At 38.2% G+C, this 25210-nt stretch overlaps 1 protein-coding gene across 2 annotated transcripts in view; it reads right to left on the bottom strand.

Annotated features, from left to right (window-relative positions):
• Positions 1-23091, bottom strand: part of LOC123769767 (another transcription unit protein) — a 38531-nt gene extending 15440 nt beyond the window's left edge. Inside the window, exons 1-2 of one of the 2 annotated variants that reach the window (XM_069301423.1) lie at positions 22963-23091; positions 2082-2189 (exon numbers count right to left, since the gene is read on the bottom strand). In XM_069301423.1, the coding sequence (XP_069157524.1) occupies positions 2082-2189; positions 22963-23008 (154 nt within the window). In that variant the 5' untranslated portion in view covers positions 23009-23091. The remainder of the gene's footprint in view (positions 1-2081; positions 2190-22962) is intronic. The other variant, XM_045761011.2, reaches the window with a different exon arrangement.
• Between the last annotated feature and the right edge of the window lie 2119 nt (positions 23092-25210).

Below are 25210 nucleotides of genomic sequence, written 5' to 3' on the forward strand. Positions count from 1 at the left end.
ATCTACGATTTTTTTGTTTTTTTTTTTCCGTGATCAGGGAACAAAAATGAACACTTTTATAAGACAAAAGAATTATTTGGATTTTTTTTTGCGCCTGTGGGTGTTAAGCCATTTGGACCCCTAGCGGTTTGAGGGTTAAAGAACACAATAAAGTAGCCATCACAACTGCAAGAAAAATGACAGGTTGGCAGTACAATGAAAGAGCTAAACATGACTTGTCTGATGGGAAAACATTTCCACCCTAAACTTGCATCTTCCTAGAAAGCAACAAATTTGTTTGCTTTTCTAATGCCCTCTTTTTGTTCATTACAGTATTACACACTTTCTAATTTGTCTTCTGCTTTATTTTCAAACACTTCACACCAATCCTGCTGCGACAAAAACAAATCCAGTAGGGATAGTTTAATAGTTACTGAAGTTATTGAAGCTCCAGTGTAAATTACAGCTATCCTACATTGTATTGGAGGAGGCCCCTGAGCTCCAGCCCCTAAAAATTTAAAAGCCCATCCCTTAACCCAATCCTGACTGTACAGTACTGTATTTACTTTGTCCTACAATTAAAAACATATACTGCTAGAAAAACTGCCCAGGAGCACTATTATTCAATATGCCCCTGTCCATCCTGTCTACCTCGATGATGTATCAGATAATGTTACGATTATTTTTTGCCACCCAAAATGACTTCATTGACACACCCAACAGACCAGAAAATCACAGTAAATTTCAAAGCATTTTACAGCATGCCTTCAAGACGCTAATTAAATTTTTAAATAGTGAAGAGAACCCCAGTGTTTGGGAGGATAAAAATTTAACATTATGGATGCCCCCTGAAATTATTAGGGACTCGTCGGGTGGGGGGGGGGGGAAAGGGAGTGTAAATAAAATTGACAAATAGTTGCAGAAAAAGCCCTGGCTTGACTAAAAATATTTTTGAAGGTTTTGCGGCAAGATTTGCCAGAGATCCGGCACGAAACTGTTGGGCCAGCTCTCACAGTTGGTTTTAAAGAAGTTGACGAGGATGACATACATGAAGTGCTTGACACGCTCACACAGCCTTTAACCAATGAAGAACTAATACTGCTGGATGAAATATGAGTGGAGGAGGGTAGAAACAGCCTAATCTACTTTATCCTTTTGAGTTGCATCTTATCGTCTGAATAAACGTACTTAAACTTGAAGATGAGTGGAAGAGAAAATAAATGAAAAGGACAAGCAACCGGAACCAACATGATTTTTATCAGAAAGTTTTCAAGCACTTGACAAATTCACAGCTGCCTAACTTGTAATGATCTTATACTTCATGCAAGAATTTACAATCTAGTATTGACCATTACAGTTAAAAGTTATAAGCGGAAGAAAAAAAAAGTTCTGCAGATAATAGATGCTTTTCTTAGGAAGGAGGATCAGCAGAAGAAAGAAGACAGTAATGATTTGGATCAAGATGATGAAAAGGGCAAGGAGATGAACTCGAGAAGAATGATGGAATGATGATGGTCATGAACAGAAAAAACGATGGAGATAACCATTTGATCCAGATATGCCCATCCTTGAATCTGATGAATAATCTCACAGTGGTCACACCACTCATTAAAGAAAATCATTTATGCCAATATATGTACCTGGTAACAATTTATAATAAAAGTTTACAGTTAAATCATGCCTTTGTTTCATTTCATTACTTTCTTTAACAATACCATACTGATTAGGGGAAAAAACACAGTATTATCTTTCACAGTACCGTAGGAATGAAACCCTTACTTATAACACTAGGCCTATGACAGTTCGTGGTTTCACTCCATGTTATTTCAGTTAAATTCATGGTCTTTGGGAACTTAACCTCTGACATTAAATAAGGTTAGATAGTACTGTACTGTATATTAAAAGTATGGTGTAGTATTATAAAAGTATGAGTTTGGGTGGATATAAATAAGAGCTGCTATGCCCAATAGGCATTCTGTAGTTTCCATGATTCTTAGGTACTTATATACTGGTATAGTCTAGGAAATTATAAATGTAAAACTTCTAAACATGAAAATTAACGTAAATCATAATGGGTATTAAGCATTATGTATTTGGCTTACCTGTTGGTGACCGGCTTCCAGCCCTGCTACTTGTCCGGCTACTACTGCTACTGCTCGAGCTAGAACTGCTGTCTGAGTCAGAGTTGTCTGATGACTCCAAGGCATCATCTGAAGATGACATGTTACAGATGTTACAGTACTGTATATTGTAGACCAGACCACACACTACAAGGTGAAGGGACGATTCTCAAGTCAATTGTGATGAGGAAGTAGATGCTGGCAATAAATAGGCAAGAGAGAGAGGTGAGGAGCAAGGTAAGGTGTAGTAGAGGGGATAGAAGGAATAAGAACTGCAGAGAGCGTATTGGCCCATACGAGGCAGCTCCTATTATAACCACCGAATGAGAAGGAGATAGTAATAGGAATAAGAAGAGGATAGCAAGGGGACGCAAGAGAAAACAGTGAACAGAAAAAAAAAGAAATAAATAAAATGAAAGATAAAGAAAGATAAATGGAAGGGTAAGCTTATGTTAGGTCACATTTGTTAGAAAGATTAAAGCATTTGAGTATATACTGTGAAAGGGAAGAGTCCACAGCAACAAAGCCAGGATTCATCGCCTGCATATGAGTACAGTATATTGTAATACAGTAGTGGTATTATATACAGCACACATACATATATACACAGAACATATTCCAATTTAAAAGCATAATATATGGCCCAATATAGTGACAGTACTGGGCAGCACCACTCATCCTGTGAGAGGATACACCGCCAGTGACAGTATTGGGTGGCACCACTCGTCCTGTGAGTGGACACACTACCATAGCATAAGAACATAAGAACAAAGGTAATTGCAGAAGGCCTATTGGCCCATACAAGGCAGCTCCTATTTATAACCAACCAATCCCACTCATATACATGTCCAACCCGCGCTTGAAACAATCGAGGGACCCCACCTCCACCACGTTACACAGTAATTGGTAACACAAATCAACAACCCTGTTACCGAGCCAGTATTTACCCAAGTCTTTCCTAAATCTAAACTTATCCAATTTATACCCATTGTTTTTCGTGTTCTGTCTTGTGTTGATACTTTTAATACCCTATTAATATCCCCTTAAGCTTTGTTAATCTTTCTTCATATGAAAGATTTCTAATTTGGGGAATTAACTTTGTCATCCTACGCTGGACACGTTCAAGTAAATTTATATCCATTCTATAGTACGGCGACCAAAACTGAACTGCATAATCTAAATGGGGCAAGATATAGAGCTGAAGAGCAAGACATAGCTGAAGAACAAAACCAGGTGTCTTGTTACTAATTAACAAAGGAGATATTAATAGGGTATTAAAAGTATCAACACAAGACAGAACACGAAACAATGGGTATAAATTGGATAAGTTTAGATTTAGGAAAGACTTGGATAAATACTGGTTCGGTAACAGGGTTGTTGATTTGTGGAACCAATTACCGCGTAACGTGGTGGAGGTGGGGTCCCTCGATTGTTTCAAGCACGGGTTGGACAAGTATATGAATGGGATTGGGTGGTTATAGATAGGAGCTGCCTCGTATGGGCCAATAGGCCTTCTGCAGTTACCTTTGTTCTTATGTCCTTAATGCTTTGATCAATAAGTCCCAGTGTCCTATTTGCCTTATTATGAACATTCATGCATTGATCCTTTGGTTTTAAATTCTTACTAATCATAACTCCCAGATCCCTTTCGCAATCCGACTTCACAATCTCAACACCATCTCAACATTGGGGAATCAAAACAGAGCCACACACAGAAACTATTTGGATTGAATTGGGCGAAAAAGCTAATAATATTATAATAGGAGTAATATATAGGCCACCAAATTTAGACAGAATGGAAGCAAAGCATCTATGGGATGAAATATCTAGAGCATCTAGATCTAACAGTATTTATGTCATGGGTGACTTTAATTTTAGCGGAATAAACTGGTTGAACAAAACAGGGAATAGTGAAGCAGAAGATTTTCTTGAATTAATTGACGATTGCTTTCTTACGCAACACATTAAGGAACCAACACGGGAAAATAATATTTTAGATTTAGTGTTAACTAACAGGGAAACGCAAATTAATGACATCGAAATAGGGAGTGAGCTAGGGAGCAGTGATCACAAAGAAATCAGATTTAGCATAGAATGGAATAGACCAGTAGGAGAAAATTCTGTTAAAGTGCCAGATTTTCGAAAAGCTGATTTTAATAGCCTAAGAAATTTTTTGGGTCAAATTGATTGGAAAGGCTTGGGTATGGGGTGTGGGCCGGTCTTGGAGCGAGACATGAACCCAGCGATAGGTGACTTAAATGGGGATTTCGATGTGGATTCAATATATAACTTATTTAAGAATATTCTAAACAAAGCACAGGAACGTAGTATACCATACAAATTGAATAGATCGTATACTAATGACCCAAAGTGGATAACAAAGAATTTGAAGAACCTTATAGGTAAAAAGAGAGCTTGGTACAAAAGGATTAAAAATGGGGAGGTCACTTTAGAACAGGAATTCGTACAACTGGTTAGAAATGTTAAAAAAGAGATAAGGAAAGCAAAAAGAAACTATGAAGTTCGCATAGCAGGGCAAGCAAAGACAAATCCTAAAGGGTTTTTTCAGTTATATCGTACTGAGACTAGGGAAAGGATAGGTCCATTAAAAACTGAGACAGGTCAAATAACAGATAGTGATGAAGAGATGAGTAGTATTTTTAATAAATATTTTGTATCTGTATTTACTAAAGAGGAACTTAACAATATGCCTTCAGCCGAACAAGTCTATGTGGGTGGGGACGAGGACAGGTTGACGAGTTTAGCAGTTACCAGGGAGGATGTTCTTAAACAAATAGTAAAACTCAAACCAAACAAATCCCCAGGGCCGGATGAAGTGTTTGCTAGGGTGCTTAAAGAATGCAAAGAGGAGCTTTGTGACCCACTGTCAACCATATTTAACAAATCAATAGAGTCAGGCAGAGTGCCAGAGTTTTGGAAAGTTGCTAATGTGATACCAGTTTTTAAGAAAGGAGATAGATCACTTGCGTCTAACTATCGACCAATTAGCCTAACGTCTATTGTGGGAAAGTTACTCGAATCTATAATAGCAAATAAAATTCGTCTTCATCTTGAAAAACATAAATTAATAATTGAGTCGCAACATGGTTTTATAAATGGCCGTTCATGTTTAACAAATTTGTTATCTTTTTATTCTAGCATTGTTGAGGCAGTTGATAGTGGTAAGGATTGCGATGTTGTATACCTTGACTTTAGCAAAGCTTTTGATACAGTGCCACATGAAAGACTGATTAAAAAAATAGAGTCTCATGGTATTGGGGGTGCTATATTAAGCTGGATTAGGGCATGGCTATACCAAAGGAAACAGAGAGTTAGTATAAATGGAATCAAGTCAGAGTGGGAAAATGTTGTAAGTGGAGTGCCTCAAGGCTCTGTCCTGGGACCTCTGTTGTTTATAATATATATAAATGATTTAGATTCAGGTTTGAGTAGCAACATTTGCAAATTTGCCGATGATACGAAAATCGGTAGGGAAATTAATTCAGAGGAGGACTCACTATCACTTCAAGTTGATCTAGATAGGGTTTTGAAATGGTCAAAGGATTGGCAGATGCAGTTTAATGCTGATAAATGTAAAGTTCTGAGGTTAGGTAATGATGATAGAGTTACAAGATACGAGCTAGATGGTGTTGTGATTGCGAAGTCGGATTGCGAAAGGGATCTGGGAGTTATGATTAGTAAGAATTTAAAACAAAAGGATCAATGCATAAATGTTCGTAATAAGGCAAATCGGACACTTGGATTTATTAATCGCAGCGTTAGTAACAAGACACCTGGTGTGGTTCTCAAGCTATATCTTGCTCTAGTTAGGCCCCATTTAGATTATGCAGTTCAGTTTTGGTCGCCATATTATAGAATGGATATAAATTCACTTGAACGTGTCCAGCGTAGGATGACTAAGTTAATTCCCCAAATTAGAAATCTTTCATATGAAGAAAGATTAACAAAGCTTAAGTTGCATTCACTGGAAAGGCGAAGAGTTAGGGGTGACATGATAGAGGTTTACAAGTGGATGAATGGACATAACCGGGGGGATATTAATAGGGTATTAAAAGTATCAACACAGGACAGAACACGAAACAATGGATATAAATTGGATAAGTTTAGATTTAGGAAAGACTTGGGTAAATACTGGTTCAGTAACAGGGTTGTTGATTTGTGGAACCAATTGCCGCGTAACATTGTGGAGGTGGGGTCCCTCGATTGTTTCAAGCACGGGTTGGACAAGTATATGAGTGGGATTGGGTGGTTATAGAATAGGAGCTGCCTCGTATGGGCCAATAGGCCTTCTGCAGTTACCTTTGTTCTTATGTTCTTATGTTCTTATCTAGCTCGTATCTTGTAACTATCATTATTACCTTGCCTCAGAACTTTACATTTATCAGCATTAAACTACATAAGAACATAAGAATCTGCCAATCTATTGACCATTTCAAAACCCTATTTAGATCATCTTGAAGTGATAGAAGTGTTATATTATCATTGCAATATGGAAGTTGTAGTTAAGGACCTGGTGACTCTAGTGGGAGCCCTGAGGACAGAGTTGGACTTTCTGCGGGAGGAGGTGCGTCAGCTGAAAGAACAACGAGAAGTAACGAAGGAGGAGACCAGCAGTAAAGGGACCTCGTCTTGGAGAGTTGTGAAAGACAGGGGCCTTAAGAAGACTTTGATAAAGCCGCCTTCAAACGCCATAGCAACTTCTAATTCATTTGACGTTTTGGAGGACGAGTGCTGTGGAGAGACTGTGGATCGCGCAAAAGGGAAAGCAACGAAGAGAAAGGAAGCGCAGGCCCCTCAGAAAGTAAAGGTAGTACCTAAGCAAACATTAGTTGTGGGAGATTCCCAGATAAGGTATTTGGATAGAACGTTTTGTGCTAGAGATAGGGGGAACAGGTTAAGGGTTTGCTATCCCGGAGCTGGCATTGGTGATATTATAAACAACATGAATGATATTATGGCTGGTAATGGGAACAATCCCATTATTTGCATTAGCGTGGGAGGAAATGATGTTGGTCGAGTTAGGAGTGAGGAACTGATTCAGAGGTATAAAACAGCCATAGAGTTAGTTAGGAGCAAGGGAGGAATCCCGATCATATGTGGCATTCTTCCAAGAAAGGGAGTGGGAAATGAATGGATATCGAGGGCACTTGGTGTCAATTGCCGGCTGGAAAGATATTGCAAATCAAATGCAATATCTTTCATAGACAACTGGGAACACTTCTATGGAAGAAATGAAATGTATGCTCGTGATGGGGTGCATCTATCGAGAGCTGGGGTTGTTGCTGTTGCGAACTCGTTAGAAGAAGTGGTTAGAGGTGTTTGTTTGGGTTTAAACTGTTAGTAGATAGAGGTATGGGAATTGATTTGGAGGAAGGAGGTAATAAAAGTATGTGTTTGTGGGAGAAAGGAATTGGCAAAACGATCAGGGAAAGAGAAGGTCCGCAAAATAACAATTCACTTAGGGTATATTACACTAACAGTAGAAGTCTAAGAAATAAAATTAACGAATTAAATGCTCTTGTCTGCACAGAAAAAATAGATATTATTGCACTTACCGAAACGTGGATGAATGTAGAAAATAGAGAACTATTAGCTGAATATCAAATATATGGATTTAAACTATTTCACACAGATAGATATATTAGACGAGGAGGTGGAGTAGCCATATATGTTAGGGACAATTTGAAATGTAGTCTCAAAGAGGGAATCAAAACAGAGCCACACACAGAAACTATTTGGATTGAATTAAACGAAAAAGCTAATAATATTATAATAGGAGTAATATATAGGCCACCAAATTTAGACAGAATGGAAGCAAAGCATCTATGGGATGAAATATCTAGAGCATCTAGATCTAACAGTATTTATGTCATGGGTGACTTTAATTTTAGCGGAATAAACTGGTTGAACAAAACAGGGAATAAGAACATAAGAACATAAGAACAAAGGTAACTGCAGAAGGCCTATTGGCCCATACGAGGCAGCTCCTATTCTATAACCACCCAATCCCACTCATATACTTGTCCAACCCGTGCTTGAAACAATCGAGGGACCCCACCTCCACAATGTTACGCGGCAATTGGTTCCACAAATCAACAACCCTGTTACTGAACCAGTATTTACCCAAGTCTTTCCTAAATCTAAACTTATCCAATTTATATCCATTGTTTCGTGTTCTGTCCTGTGTTGATACTTTTAATACCCTATTAATATCCCCCCGGTTATGTCCATTCATCCACTTGTAAACCTCTATCATGTCACCCCTAACTCTTCGCCTTTCCAGTGAATGCAACTTAAGCTTTGTTAATCTTTCTTCATATGAAAGATTTCTAATTTGGGGAATTAACTTAGTCATCCTACGCTGGACACGTTCAAGTGAATTTATATCCATTCTATAATATGGCGACCAAAACTGAACTGCATAATCTAAATGGGGCCTAACTAGAGCAAGATATAGCTTGAGAACCACACCAGGTGTCTTGTTACTAACGCTGCGATTAATAAATCCAAGTGTCCGATTTGCCTTATTACGAACATTTATGCATTGATCCTTTTGTTTTAAATTCTTACTAATCATAACTCCCAGATCCCTTTCGCAATCCGACTTCGCAATCACAACACCATCTAGCTCGTATCTTGTAACTCTATCATCATTACCTAACCTCAGAACTTTACATCTATCAGCACCAAACTGCATCTGCCAATCCTTTGACCATTTCAAAACCCTATCTAGATCAACTTGAAGTGATAGTGAGTCCTCCTCCGAATTAATTTCCCTACCGATTTTCGTATCATCGGCAAATTTGCAAATGTTGCTACTCAAACCTGAATCTAAATCATTTATATATATTATAAACAACAGAGGTCCCAGGACAGAGCCTTGAGGCACTCCACTTACAACATTTTCCCACTCTGACTTGATTCCATTTATACTAACTCTCTGTTTCCTTTGGTATAGCCATGCCCTAATCCAGCTTAATATAGCACCCCCAATACCATGAGACTCTATCTTTTTAATCAGTCTTTCATGTGGCACTGTATCAAAAGCTTTGCTAAAGTCAAGGTATACAACATCGCAATCCTTACCACTATCAACTGCCTCAACAATGCTAGAATAAAAAGATAACAAATTTGTTAAACATGAACGGCCATTTATAAAACCATGTTGCGACTCAATTATTAATTTATGTTTTTCAATAGTGAAGATAAAAGCAGAGTGAAGCGGAATAGTGAAGCAGAAGATTTTCTAGAATTAATTGACAATTGCTTTCTTACGCAACACATTAAGGAACCAACACGGGAAAATAATATTTTAGATTTAGTGTTAACTAACAGGGAAACGCAAATTAATGACATCGAAATAGGGAGTGAGCTAGGGAGCAGTGATCACAAAGAAATCAGATTTAGCATAGAATGGAATAGACCAGTAGGAGAAAATTCTGTTAAAGTGCCAGATTTTCGAAAAGCTGATTTTAATAGCCTAAGAAATTTTTTGGGTCAAATTGATTGGAAAGTCTTGGGTATGGGGTGTGGGCCGGTCTTGGAGCGAGACATGAACCCAGCGATAGGTGACTTAAATGGGGATTTCGATGTGGATTCAATATATAACTTATTTAAGAATATTCTAAACAAAGCACAGGAACGTAGTATACCATACAAATTGAATAGATCGAATACTAATGACCCAAAGTGGATAACAAAGAATTTGAAGAACCTTATAGGTAAAAAGAGAGCTTGGTACAAAAGAATTAAAAATGGGGAGGTCACTTTAGAACAGGAATTCGTACAACTGGTTAGAAATGTTAAAAAAGAGATAAGGAAAGCAAAAAGAAACTATGAAGTTCGCATAGCAGGGCAAGCAAAGACAAATCCTAAAGGGTTTTTTCAGTTATATCGTACTAAGACTAGGGAAAGGATAGGTCCATTAAAAACTGAGACAGGTCAAATAACAGATAGTGATGAAGAGATGAGTAGTATTTTTAATAAATATTTTGTATCTGTATTTACTAAAGAGGAACTTAACAATATGCCTTCAGCCGAACAAGTCTATGTGGGTGGGGACGAGGACAGGTTGACGAGTTTAGCAGTTACCAGGGAGGATGTTCTTAAACAAATAGTAAAACTCAAACCAAACAAATCCCCAGGGCCGGATGAAGTGTTTGCCAGGGTGCTTAAAGAATGCAAAGAGGAGCTTTGTGACCCACTGTCAACCATATTTAATAAATCAATAGTCAGGCAGAGTGCCAGAGTTTTGGAAAGTTGCTAATGTGATACCAGTTTTTAAGAAAGGAGATAGATCACTTGCGTCTAACTATCGACCAATTAGCCTAACGTCTATTGTGGGAAAGTTACTCGAATCTATAATAGCAAATAAAATTCGTCTTCATCTTGAAAAACATAAATTAATAATTGAGTCGCAACATGGTTTTATAAATGGCCGTTCATGTTTAACAAATTTGTTATCTTTTTATTCTAGCATTGTTGAGGCAGTTGATAGTGGTAAGGATTGCGATGTCATTATCATAGCAATATGGAAGTTGTAGTTAAGGACCTGGTGACTCTAGTGGGAGCCCTGAGGACAGAGTTGGACTCTCTGCGGGAGGAGGTGCGTCAGCTCAAAAAACAACGAGAAGTAACGAAGGAGGAGACCAGCAGTAAAGGGACCTCGTCTTGGAGAGTTGTGAAAGACAGGGGCCTTAAGAAGACTTTGATAAAGCCGCCTTCAAACGCCATAGCAACTTCTAATTCATTTGACGTTTTGGAGGACGAGTGCTGTGGAGAGACTGTGGATCGCGCAAAAGGGAAAGCAACGAAGAGAAAGGAAGCGCAGGCCCCTCAGAAAGTAAAGGAAGTACCTAAGCAAACATTAGTTGTGGGAGATTCCCAGATAAGGTATTTGGATAGAACGTTTTGTGCTAGAGATAGGGGGAACAGGTTAAGGGTTTGCTATCCCGGAGCTGGCATTGGTGATATTATAAACAACATGAATGATATTATGGCTGGTAATGGGAACAATCCCATTATTTGCATTAGCGTGGGAGGAAATGATGTTGGTCGAGTTAGGAGTGAGGAACTGATTCAGAGGTATAAAACAGCCATAGAGTTAGTTAGGAGCAAGGGAGGAATCCCGATCATATGTGGCATTCTTCCAAGAAAGGGAGTGGGAAATGAATGGATATCGAGGGCACTTGGTGTCAATTGCCGGCTGGAAAGATATTGCAAATCAAATGCAATATCTTTCATAGACAACTGGGAACACTTCTATGGAAGAAATGAAATGTATGCTCGTGATGGGGTGCATCTATCGAGAGCTGGGGTTGTTGCTGTTGCGAACTCGTTAGAAGAAGTGGTTAGAGGTGTTTGTTTGGGTTTAAACTGTTAGTAGATAGAGGTATGGGAATTGATTTGGAGGAAGGAGGTAATAAAAGTATGTGTTTGTGGGAGAAAGGAATTGGCAAAACGATCAGGGAAAGAGAAGGTCCGCAAAATAACAATTCACTTAGGGTATATTACACTAACAGTAGAAGTCTAAGAAATAAAATTAACGAATTAAATGCTCTTGTCTGCACAGAAAAAATAGATATTATTGCACTTACCGAAACGTGGATGAATGTAGAAAATAGAGAACTATTAGCTGAATATCAAATATATGGATTTAAACTATTTCACACAGATAGATATATTAGACGAGGAGGTGGAGTAGCCATATATGTTAGGGACAATTTGAAATGTAGTCTCAAAGAGGGAATCAAAACAGAGCCACACACAGAAACTATTTGGATTGAATTAAACGAAAAAGCTAATAATATTATAATAGGAGTAATATATAGGCCACCAAATTTAGACAGAATGGAAGCAAAGCATCTATGGGATGAAATATCTAGAGCATCTAGATCTAACAGTATTTATGTCATGGGTGACTTTAATTTTAGCGGAATAAACTGGTTGAACAAAACAGGGAATAGTGAAGCAGAAGATTTTCTAGAATTAATTGACGATTGCTTTCTTACGCAACACATTAAGGAACCAACACGGGAAAATAATATTTTAGATTTAGTGTTAACTAACAGGGAAACGCAAATTAATGACATCGAAATAGGGAGTGAGCTAGGGAGCAGTGATCACAAAGAAATCAGATTTAGCATAGAATGGAATAGACCAGTAGGAGAAAATTCTGTTAAAGTGCCAGATTTTCGAAAAGCTGATTTTAATAGCCTAAAAAATTTTTTGGGTCAAATTGATTGGAAAGTCTTGGGTATGGGGTGTGGGCCGGTCTTGGAGCGAGACATGAACCCAGCGATAGGTGACTTAAATGGGGATTTCGATGTGGATTCAATATATAACTTATTTAAGAATATTCTAAACAAAGCACAGGAACGTAGTATACCATACAAATTGAATAGATCGAATACTAATGACCCAAAGTGGATAACAAAGAATTTGAAGAACCTTATAGGTAAAAAGAGAGCTTGGTACAAAAGGATTAAAAATGGGGAGGTCACTTTAGAACAGGAATTCGTACAACTGGTTAGAAATGTTAAAAAAGAGATAAGGAAAGCAAAAAGAAACTATGAAGTTCGCATAGCAGGGCAAGCAAAGACAAATCCTAAAGGGTTTTTTCAGTTATATCGTACTAAGACTAGGGAAAGGATAGGTCCATTAAAAACTGAGACAGGTCAAATAACAGATAGTGATGAAGAGATGAGTAGTATTTTTAATAAATATTTTGTATCTGTATTTACTAAAGAGGAACTTAACAATATGCCTTCAGCCGAACAAGTCTATGTGGGTGGGGACGAGGACAGGTTGACGAGTTTAGCAGTTACCAGGGAGGATGTTCTTAAACAAATAGTAAAACTCAAACCAAACAAATCCCCAGGGCCGGATGAAGTGTTTGCCAGGGTGCTTAAAGAATGCAAAGAGGAGCTTTGTGACCCACTGTCAACCATATTTAATAAATCAATAGAGTCAGGCAGAGTGCCAGAGTTTTGGAAAGTTGCTAATGTGATACCAGTTTTTAAGAAAGGAGATAGATCACTTGCGTCTAACTATCGACCAATTAGCCTAACGTCTATTGTGGGAAAGTTACTCGAATCTATAATAGCAAATAAAATTCGTCTTCATCTTGAAAAACATAAATTAATAATTGAGTCGCAACATGGTTTTATAAATGGCCGTTCATGTTTAACAAATTTGTTATCTTTTTATTCTAGCATTGTTGAGGCAGTTGATAGTGGTAAGGATTGCGATGTTGTATACCTTGACTTTAGCAAAGCTTTTGATACAGTGCCACATGAAAGACTGATTAAAAAAATAGAGTCTCATGGTATTGGGGGTGCTATATTAAACTGGATTAGGGCATGGCTATACCAAAGGAAACAGAGAGTTAGTATAAATGGAATCAAGTCAGAGTGGGAAAATGTTGTAAGTGGAGTGCCTCAAGGCTCTGTCCTGGGACCTCTGTTGTTTATAATATATATAAATGATTTAGATTCAGGTTTGAGTAGCAACATTTGCAAATTTGCCGATGATACGAAAATCGGTAGGGAAATTAATTCGGAGGAGGACTCACTATCACTTCAAGTTGATCTAGATAGGGTTTTGAAATGGTCAAAGGATTGGCAGATGCAGTTTAATGCTGATAAATGTAAAGTTCTGAGGTTAGGTAATGATGATAGAGTTACAAGATACGAGCTAGATGGTGTTGTGATTGCGAAGTCGGATTGCGAAAGGGATCTGGGAGTTATGATTAGTAAGAATTTAAAACAAAAGGATCAATGCATAAATGTTCGTAATAAGGCAAATCGGACACTTGGATTTATTAATCGCAGCGTTAGTAACAAGACACCTGGTGTGGTTCTCAAGCTATATCTTGCTCTAGTTAGGCCCCATTTAGATTATGCAGTTCAGTTTTGGTCGCCATATTATAGAATGGATATAAATTCACTTGAACGTGTCCAGCGTAGGATGACTAAGTTAATTCCCCAAATTAGAAATCTTTCATATGAAGAAAGATTAACAAAGCTTAAGTTGCATTCACTGGAAAGGCGAAGAGTTAGGGGTGACATGATAGAGGTTTACAAGTGGATGAATGGACATAACCGGGGGGATATTAATAGGGTATTAAAAGTATCAACACAGGACAGAACACGAAACAATGGATATAAATTGGATAAGTTTAGATTTAGGAAAGACTTGGGTAAATACTGGTTCAGTAACAGGGTTGTTGATTTGTGGAACCAATTGCCGCGTAACATTGTGGAGGTGGGGTCCCTCGATTGTTTCAAGCACGGGTTGGACAAGTATATGAGAGGGATTGGGTGGTTATAGAATAGGAGCTGCCTCGTATGGGCCAATAGGCCTTCTGCAGTTACCTTTGTTCTTATGTTCTTATGTTGTATACCTTGACTTTAGCAAAGCTTTTGATACAGTGCCACATGAAAGACTGATTAAAAAGATAGAGTCTCATGGTATTGGGGGTGCTATATTAAGCTGGATTAGGGCATGGCTATACCAAAGGAAACAGAGAGTTAGTATAAATGGAATCAAGTCAGAGTGGGAAAATGTTGTAAGTGGAGTGCCTCAAGGCTCTGTCCTGGGACCTCTGTTGTTTATAATAAGAACATAAGAACATAAGAACAAAGGCAACTGCAGAAGGCCTGTTGGCCCATACGAGGCAGCTCCTATTCTATAACCACCCAATCCCACTCATATACTTGTCCAACCCGTGCTTGAAACAATCGAGGGACCCCACCTCCACAATGTTACGCGGCAATTGGTTCCACAAATCAACAACCCTGTTACTGAACCAGTATTTACCCAAGTCTTTCCTAAATCTAAACTTATCCAATTTATACCCATTGTTTCGTGTTCTGTCCTGTGTTGATACTTTTAATACCCTATTAATATCCCCCCGGTTATGTCCATTCATCCACTTGTAAACCTCTATCATGTCACCCCTAACTCTTCGCCTTTCCAGTGAATGCAACTTAAGCTTTGTTAATCTTTCTTCATATAAGAACATAAGAACATAAGAACAAAGGTAACTGCAGAAGGCCTATTGGCCCATACGAGGCAGCTCCTATTCTATAACCACCCAATCCCACTCATATACTTGTCCAACCCATGCTTGAAACAATCGAGGGACCCCACCTCCACAATGTTACGCGGCAATTGGTTCCACAAATCAACAACCCTGTTACTGAACCAGTATTTACCCAAGTCTTTCCTAAATCTAAACTTATCCAATTTATACCCATTGTTTCGTGTTCTGTCCTGTGTTGATACTTTTAATACCCTATTAATATCCCCCCGGTTATGTCCATTCATCCACTTGTAAACCTCTATCATGTCACCCCTAACTCTTCGCCTTTCCAGTGAATGCAACTTAAGCTTTGTTAATCTTTCTTCATATGAAAGATTTCTAATTTGGGGAATTAACTTAGTCATCCTACGCTGGACACGTTCAAGTGAATTTATATCCATTCTATAATATGGCGACCAAAACTGAACTGCATAATCTAAATGGGGCCTAACTAGAGCAAGATATAGCTTGAGAACCACACCAGGTGTCTTGTTACTAACGCTGCGATTAATAAATCCAAGTGTCCGATTTGCCTTATTACGAACATTTATGCATTGATCCTTTTGTTTTAAATTCTTACTAATCATAACTCCCAGATCCCTTTCGCAATCCGACTTCGCAATCACAACACCATCTAGCTCGTATCTTGTAACTCTATCATCATTACCTAACCTCAGAACTTTACATTTATCAGCATTAAACTGCATCTGCCAATCCTTTGACCATTTCAAAACCCTATCTAGATCAACTTGAAGTGATAGTGAGTCCTCCTCCGAATGAATTTCCCTACCGATTTTCGTATCATCGGCAAATTTGCAAATGTTGCTACTCAAACCTGAATCTAAATCATTTATATATATTATAAACAACAGAGGTCCCAGGACAGAGCCTTGAGGCACTCCACTTACAACATTTTCCCACTCTGACTTGATTCCATTTATACTAACTCTGTTTCCTTTGGTATAGCCATGCCCTAATCCAGCTTAATATAGCACCCCCAATACCATGAGACTCTATTTTTTTAATCAGTCTTTCATGTGGCACTGTATCAAAAGCTTTGCTAAAGTCAAGGTATACAACATCGCAATCCTTACCACTATCAACTGCCTCAACAATGCTAGAATAAAAAGATAACAAATTTGTTAAACATGAACGGCCATTTATAAAACCATGTTGCGACTCAATTATTAATTTATGTTTTTCAAGATGAAGACGAATTTTATTTGCTATTATAGATTCGAGTAACTTTCCCACAATAGACGTTAGGCTAATTGGTCGATAGTTAGACGCAAGTGATCTATCTCCTTTCTTAAAAACTGGTATCACATTAGCAACTTTCCAAAACTCTGGCACTCTGCCTGACTCTATTGATTTATTAAATATGGTTGACAGTGGGTCACAAAGCTCCTCTTTGCATTCTTTAAGCACCCTAGCAAACACTTCATCCGGCCCTGGGGATTTGTTTGGTTTGAGTTTTACTATTTGTTTAAGAACATCCTCCCTGGTAACTGCTAAACTCGTCAACCTGTCATCGTCCCCACCCACATAGACTTGTTCGGCTGAAGGCATATTGTTAAGTTCCTCTTTAGTAAATACAGATACAAAATATTTATTAAAAATACTACTCATCTCTTCATCACTATCTGTTATTTGACCTGTCTCAGTTTTTAATGGACCTATCCTTTCCCTAGTCTTAGTACGATATAACTGAAAAAACCCTTTAGGATTTGTCTTTGCTTGCCCTGCTATGCGAACTTCATAGTTTCTTTTTGCTTTCCTTATCTCTTTTTTAACATTTCTAACCAGTTGTACGAATTCCTGTTCTAAAGTGACCTCCCCATTTTTAATCCTTTTGTACCAAGCTCTCTTTTTACCTATAAGGTTCTTCAAATTCTTTGTTATCCACTTTGGGTCATTAGTATACGATCTATTCAATTTGTATGGTATACTACGTTCCTGTGCTTTGTTTAGAATATTCTTAAATAAGTTATATATTGAATCCACATCGAAATCCTCATTTAAGTCACCTATCGCTGGGTTCATGTCTCGCTCCAAGACCGGCCCACACCCCATACCCAAGACTTTCCAATCAATTTGACCCAAAAAATTTCTTAGGCTATTAAAATCAGCTTTTCGAAAATCTGGCACTTTAACAGAATTTTCTCCTACTGGTCTATTCCATTCTATGCTAAATCTGATTTCTTTGTGATCACTGCTCCCTAGCTCACTCCCTATTTCGATGTCATTAATTTGCGTTTCCCTGTTAGTTAACACTAAATCTAAAATATTATTTTCCCGTGTTGGTTCCTTAATGTGTTGCGTAAGAAAGCAATCGTCAATTAATTCTAGAAAATCTTCCGCTTCACTATTCCCTGTTTTGTTCAACCAGTTTATTCCGCTAAAATTAAAGTCACCCATGACATAAATACTGTTAGATCTAGATGCTCTAGATATTTCATCCCAAAGATGCTTTGCTTCCATTCTGTCTAAATTTGGTGGCCTATATATTACTCCTATTATAATATTATTAGCTTTTTCGTTTAATTCAATCCAAATAGTTTCTGTGTGTGGCTCTGTTTTGATTCCCTCTTTGAGACTACATTTCAAATTGTCCCTAACATATATGGCTACTCCACCTCCTCTTCTAATTTATCTATCTGTGTGAAATAGTTGAAATCCATATATTTGATATTCAGCTAATAGTTCTCTATTTTCTACATTCATCCACGTTTCGGTAAGTGCAATAATATCTATTTTTTCTGATATGAAAGATTTCTAATTTGGGGAATTAACTTAGTCATCCTACGCTGGACACGTTCAAGTGAATTTATATCCATTCTATAATATGGCGACCAAAACTGAACTGCATAATCTAAATGGGGCCTAACTAGAGCAAGATATAGCTCTTTGTAGTCTCAAAGAGGGAATCAAAACAGAGCCACACACAGAAACTATTTGGATTGAATTAAACGAAAAAGCTAATAATATTATAATAGGAGTAATATATAGGCCACCAAATTTAGACAGAATGGAAGCAAAGCATCTATGGGATGAAATATCTAGAGCATCTAGATCTAACAGTATTTATGTCATGGGTGACTTTAATTTTAGCGGAATAAACTGGTTGAACAAAACAGGGAATAGTGAAGCAGAAGATTTTCTAGAATTAATTGACGATTGCTTTCTTACGCAACACATTAAGGAACCAACACGGGAAAATAATATTTTAGATTTAGTGTTAACTAACAGGGAAACGCAAATTAATGACATCGAAATAGGGAGTGAGCTAGGGAGCAGTGATCACAAAGAAATCAGATTTAGCATAGAATGGAATAGACCAGTAGGAGAAAATTCTGTTAAAGTGCCAGATTTTCGAAAAGCTGATTTTAATAGCCTAAGAAATTTTTTGGGTCAAATTGATTGGAAAAGCTTGGGTATGGGGTGTGGGCCGGTCTTGGAGCGAGACATGAACCCAGCGATAGGTGACTTAAATGGGGATTTCGATGTGGATTCAATATATAACTTATTTAAGAATATTCTAAACAAAGCACAGGAACGTAGTATACCATACAAATTGAATAGATCGTATACTAATGACCCAAAGTGGATAACAAAGAATTTGAAGAACCTTATAGGTAAAAAGAGAGCTTGGTACAAAAGGATTAAAAATGGGGAGGTCACTTTAGAACAGGAATTCGTACAACTGGTTAGAAATGTTAAAAAAGAGATAAGGAAAGCAAAAAGGAACTATGAAGTTCGCATAGCAGGGCAAGCAAAGACAAATCCTAAAGGGTTTTTTCAGTTATATCGTACTAAGACTAGGGAAAGGATAGGTCCATTAAAAACTGAGACAGGTCAAATAACAGATAGTGATGAAGAGATGAGTAGTATTTTTAATAAATATTTTGTATCTGTATTTACTAAAGAGGAACTTAACAATATGCCTTCAGCCGAACAAGTCTATGTGGGTGGGGACGAGGACAGGTTGACGAGTTTAGCAGTTACCAGGGAGGATGTTCTTAAACAAATAATAAAACTCAAACCAAACAAATCCCCAGGGCCGGATGAAGTGTTTGCCAGGGTGCTTAAAGAATGCAAAGAGGAGCTTTGTGACCCACTGTCAACCATATTTAATAAATCAATAGAGTCAGGCAGAGTGCCAGAGTTTTGGAAAGTTGCTAATGTGATACCAGTTTTTAAGAAAGGAGATAGATCACTTGCGTCTAACTATCGACCAATTAGCCTAACGTCTATTGTGGGAAAGTTACTCGAATCTATAATAGCAAATAAAATTCGTCTTCATCTTGAAAAACATAAATTAATAATTGAGTCGCAACATGGTTTTATAAATGGCCGTTCATGTTTAACAAATTTGTTATCTTTTTATTCTAGCATTGTTGAGGCAGTTGATAGTGGTAAGGATTGCGATGTTGTATACCTTGACTTTAGCAAAGCTTTTGATACAGTGCCACATGAAAGACTGATTAAAAAGATAGAGTCTCATGGTATTGGGGGTGCTATATTAAGCTGGATTAGGGCATGGCTATACCAAAGGAAACAGAGAGTTAGAATAAATGGAATCAAGTCAGAGTGGGAAAATGTTGTAAGTGGAGTGCCTCAAGGCTCTGTCCTGGGACCTCTGTTGTTTATAATATATATAAATGATTTAGATTCAGGTTTGAGTAGCAACATTTGCAAATTTGCCGATGATACGAAAATCGGTAGGGAAATTAATTCGGAGGAGGACTCACTATCACTTCAAGTTGATCTAGATAGGGTTTTGAAATGGTCAAAGGATTGGCAGATGCAGTTTAATGCTGATAAATGTAAAGTTCTGAGGTTAGGTAATGATGATAGAGTTACAAGATACGAGCTAGATGGTGTTGTGATTGCGAAGTCGGATTGCGTAAGGGATCTGGGAGTTATGATTAGTAAGAATTTAAAACAAAAGGATCAATGCATAAATGTTCGTAATAAGGCAAATCGGACACTTGGATTTATTAATCGCAGCGTTAGTAACAAGACACCTGGTGTGGTTCTCAAGCTATATCTTGCTCTAGTTAGGCCCCATTTAGATTATGCAGTTCAGTTTTGGTCGCCATATTATAGAATGGATATAAATTCACTTGAACGTGTCCAGCGTAGGATGACTAAGTTAATTCCCCAAATTAGAAATCTTTCATATGAAGAAAGATTAACAAAGCTTAAGTTGCATTCACTGGAAAGGCGAAGAGTTAGGGGTGACATGATAGAGGTTTACAAGTGGATGAATGGACATAACCGGGGGGATATTAATAGGGTATTAAAAGTATCAACACAGGACAGAACACGAAACAATGGGTATAAATTGGATAAGTTTAGATTTAGGAAAGACTTGGGTAAATACTGGTTCAGTAACAGGGTTGTTGATTTGTGGAACCAATTGCCGCGTAACATTGTGGAGGTGGGGTCCCTCGATTGTTTCAAGCACGGGTTGGACAAGTATATGAGTGGGATTGGGTGGTTATAGAATAGGAGCTGCCTCGTATGGGCCAATAGGCCTTCTGCAGTTACCTTGGTTCTTATGTTCTTATGAAGAACCACACCAGGTGTCTTGTTACTAACGCTGCGATTAATAAATCCAAGTGTCCGATTTGCCTTATTACGAACATTTATGCATTGATCCTTTTGTTTTAAATTCTTACTAATCATAACTCCCAGATCCCTTTCGCAATCCGACTTCGCAATCACAACACCATCTAGCTCGTATCTTGTAACTCTATCATCCTTACCTAACCTCAGAACTTTACATTTATCAGCATTAAACTGCATCTGCCAATCCTTTGACCATTTCAAAACCCTATCTAGATCAACTTGAAGTGATAGTGAGTCCTCCTCCGAATTAATTTCCCTACCGATTTTCGTATCATCGGCAAATTTGCAAATGTTGCTACTCAAACCTGAATCTAAATCATTTATATATATTATAAACAACAGAGGTCCCAGGACAGAGCCTTGAGGCACTCCACTTACAACATATTTCCACTCTGACTTGATTCCATTTATACTAACTCTCTGTTTCCTTTGGTATAGCCATGCCCTAATCCAGCTTAATATAGCACCCCCAATACCATGAGACTCTATCTTTTTAATCAGTCTTTCATGTGGCACTGTATCAAAAGCTTTGCTAAAGTCAAGGTATACAACATCGCAATCCTTACCACTATCAACTGCCTCAACAATGCTAGAATAAAAAGATAACAAATTTGTTAAACAAATTTGTTAAAATATATATAAATGATTTAGATTCAGGTTTGAGTAGCAACATTTGCAAATTTGCCGATGATACGAAAATCGGTAGGGAAATTAATTCGGAGGAGGACTCACTATCACTTCAAGTTGATCTAGATAGGGTTTTGAAATGGTCAAAGGATTGGCAGATGCAGTTTAATGCTGATAAATGTAAAGTTCTGAGGTTAGGTAATGATGATAGAGTTACAAGATACGAGCTAGATGGTGTTGTGATTGCGAAGTCGGATTGCGAAAGGGATCTGGGAGTTATGATTAGTAAGAATTTAAAACAAAAGGATCAATGCATAAATGTTCGTAATAAGGCAAATCGGACACTTGGATTTATTAATCGCAGCGTTAGTAACAAGACACCTGGTGTGGTTCTCAAGCTATATCTTGCTCTAGTTAGGCCCCATTTAGATTATGCAGTTCAGTTTTGGTCGCCATATTATAGAATGGATATAAATTCACTTGAACGTGTCCAGCGTAGGATGACTAAGTTAATTCCCCAAATTAGAAATCTTTCATATGAAGAAAGATTAACAAAGCTTAAGTTGCATTCACTGGAAAGGCGAAGAGTTAGGGGTGACATGATAGAGGTTTACAAGTGGATGAATGGACATAACCGGGGGGATATTGGTAGGGTATTAAAAGTATCAACACAGGACAGAACACGAAACAATGGGTATAAATTGGATAAGTTTAGATTTAGGAAAGACTTGGGTAAATACTGGTTCAGTAACAGGGTTGTTGATTTGTGGAACCAATTGCCGCGTAACATTGTGGAGGTGGGGTCCCTCGATTGTTTCAAGCACGGGTTGGACAAGTATATGAGTGGGATTGGGTGGTTATAGAATAGGAGCTGCCTCGTATGGGCCAATAGGCCTTCTGCAGTTACCTTTGTTCTTATGTTCTTATAGCGAGTCGTCTTCTGTGTTAATTTCCCTACCGAAGTTTGTATCATAATCGCCTGCGTGTACAACACAGAGATCAAGCTTAATTTAAGACTGTATTCTCGGTACCGGACTCACATTCTAAGAATAGGGGTGGGGCTACAATCTACATTCTCGTCTCACAATCAAAGAATCCAGGTTCAGTCCCCGGAAGTGCCAAGAACTCCTTTAGCACGTTTCCTTTCACCTGCTGCCTCTATTCACCTAACAGTAAATACTCCAGGAGTTAAAATTGTTGTGGGTTGTATTCTGGGTAAGGTCAGTAGTTTAACCTAGGGGGAAAGGAGCTCGATACATGCCAAAGTTCAGGCATCCTGTCCCGGACGGCGGCAATTATACTAAGCGCACATTGTGGCTGAATTTAAAAGTTTCTTCAGCAGGGGTTTGGTCAGCTCCCGGCTGGCGGCCTCGGGCTCCATGGGCGAGCGGGTAGGCCCGCTGCCCTCCCGCGCTCCTCCCGTCACATACACACTCACAACCACCTCCACACTTAATGCAGTGTAACATGATGACCAAAAACCACAATTAACCATACCCTCAGGTTCCTCGGAGGCGCCAGCAAGTTCGTGGGTGACCGCCATGTTTGTTGCTATAGCTTCCTCGGCCCCGTTCAGCAGCCGCGGCTCCGTTCAGCAGCCGCGGCTCCGTTCAGCAGCCTCGGCTCCGTTCAGCAGCCTCGGCCCCGTTCACAACACAAAATCAGAGCGTCGGATTATTTATTTATTTATCAGCCCATCTTTCTGTTTTAGTAGTACTTTTAGTAACAGTGAGGACCATGGTATATATACCGACCTACAACGAAATTAGAACGTAGAAATCGGCCCTATTGAGTTGGACAAACCGGAAAACTATTTTCTACTTATGTTGCAAAGACAAACTAAACTAACCAAACCTTCCTAGACCTAATACACGGTATCTGAGGTAAATATAGTATATATGTGTGCTATACTAGGCCTAGGAATATTTAAGTTTGTTTTTAGCTTCACGTTTTTAAGATAATATCAAGATCATATTTACATCAACTTACAGGGAAAATGCTACATTTATATATAGTTTATATGATTCTCAGTAAACCAATTTTTCATATCATCACAGAGGGAATTATCAGGGGAAAACGCCAAGCCATTGCGAATATATAGCACTGTTCAAGTTCAAGTATGTTTATTGAGACAAGAAATGTTTATGGTGTTTATAAATCTTGTTTATCTGTATCTTTTGCTACCCAGTCTCCCAATCTTTATGTACCCATTCTGAACATCTTTACCATTGTGATCATTGCTGTCTTATATGTGCTGTCAATCTGCTGTATGGTGTCTATTAATCTTGTTTAAATTACTAATCAAGCTGTCAATGTAATCAATCAGAGCTTTAATATAACAATGTGCTTTAATATACTTACTTATCTCTCTCATCTCATTTTTCTCTTGTAATGTATCTTTCATTTATCAATTCTGATTGAACTTACCTACTTAAAATTATCTGCTAGATTAAGGACCTGCCCGAAACGCTGCGCGTACTAGTGGCTTTACAAGAATGTAATTACTGTCCTATCCAATGTATTCTCACAAACCCAATGTACCTTTTTGTATATATATAAATAAAATAAAATAAAATAAAATAAAATAAAATAAAGAAAGAAATACATCTCAAAGGGATAGAGTAGCTTAGGCTATTTCTACCCACCCCCCCTCTACTTCAAGTCTCTCAAGGGGCGCACAAATTCAGCGAGTACAAATAGACATAAGAACATAAGAACAAAGGAAACTGCAGAAGTCCTATTGGCCCATACGAGGCAGCTCCTATCTATAACCACCCAATCCCACTCATATACATGTCCAACCCGCACTTGAAACAATCGAGGGACCCCACCTCCACCACGTTATGCAGTAATTGGTTCTACAAATCAACAACCCTGTTACCGAACCAGTATTTACCCAAGTCTTTCCTAAATCTAAACTTATCCAATTTATACCCATTGTTTCATGTTCTGTCTTGTGTTGATAAGAACATAAGAACATAAGAACAAAGGTAACTGCAGAAGGCCTATTGGCCCATACGAGGCAGCTCCTATTCTATAACCACCCAATCCCACTCATATACTTGTCCAACCCGTGCTTGAAACAATCGAGGGACCCCACCTCCACAATGTTACGCGGCAATTGGTTCCACAAATCAACAACCCTGTTACTGAACCAGTATTTACCCAAGTCTTTCCTAAATCTAAACTTATCCAATTTATATCCATTGTTTCGTGTTCTGTCCTGTGTTGATACTTTTAATACCCTATTAATATCCCCCCGGTTATGTCCATTCATCCACTTGTAAACCTCTATCATGTCACCCCTAACTCTTCGCCTTTCCAGTGAATGCAACTTAAGCTTTGTTAATCTTTCTTCATATGAAAGATTTCTAATTTGGGGAATTAACTTAGTCATCCTACGCTGGACACGTTCAAGTGAATTTATATCCATTCTCTAATATGGCGACCAAAACTGAACTGCATAATCTAAATGGGGCCTAACTAGAGCAAGATATAGCTTGAGAACCACACCAGGTGTCTTGTTACTAACGCTGCGATTAATAAATCCAAGTGTCCGATTTGCCTTATTACGAACATTTATGCATTGATCCTTTTGTTTTAAATTCTTACTAATCATAACTCCCAGATCCCTTTCGCAATCCGACTTCGCAATCACAACACCATCTAGCTCGTATCTTGTAACTCTATCATCATTACCTAACCTCAGAACTTTACATTTATCAGCATTAAACTGCATCTGCCA

The sequence above is a fragment of the Procambarus clarkii genome, chromosome 45 (assembly GCF_040958095.1).
Source record: "Procambarus clarkii isolate CNS0578487 chromosome 45, FALCON_Pclarkii_2.0, whole genome shotgun sequence".
NCBI classification, from domain to species: domain Eukaryota; kingdom Metazoa; phylum Arthropoda; class Malacostraca; order Decapoda; family Cambaridae; genus Procambarus; species Procambarus clarkii.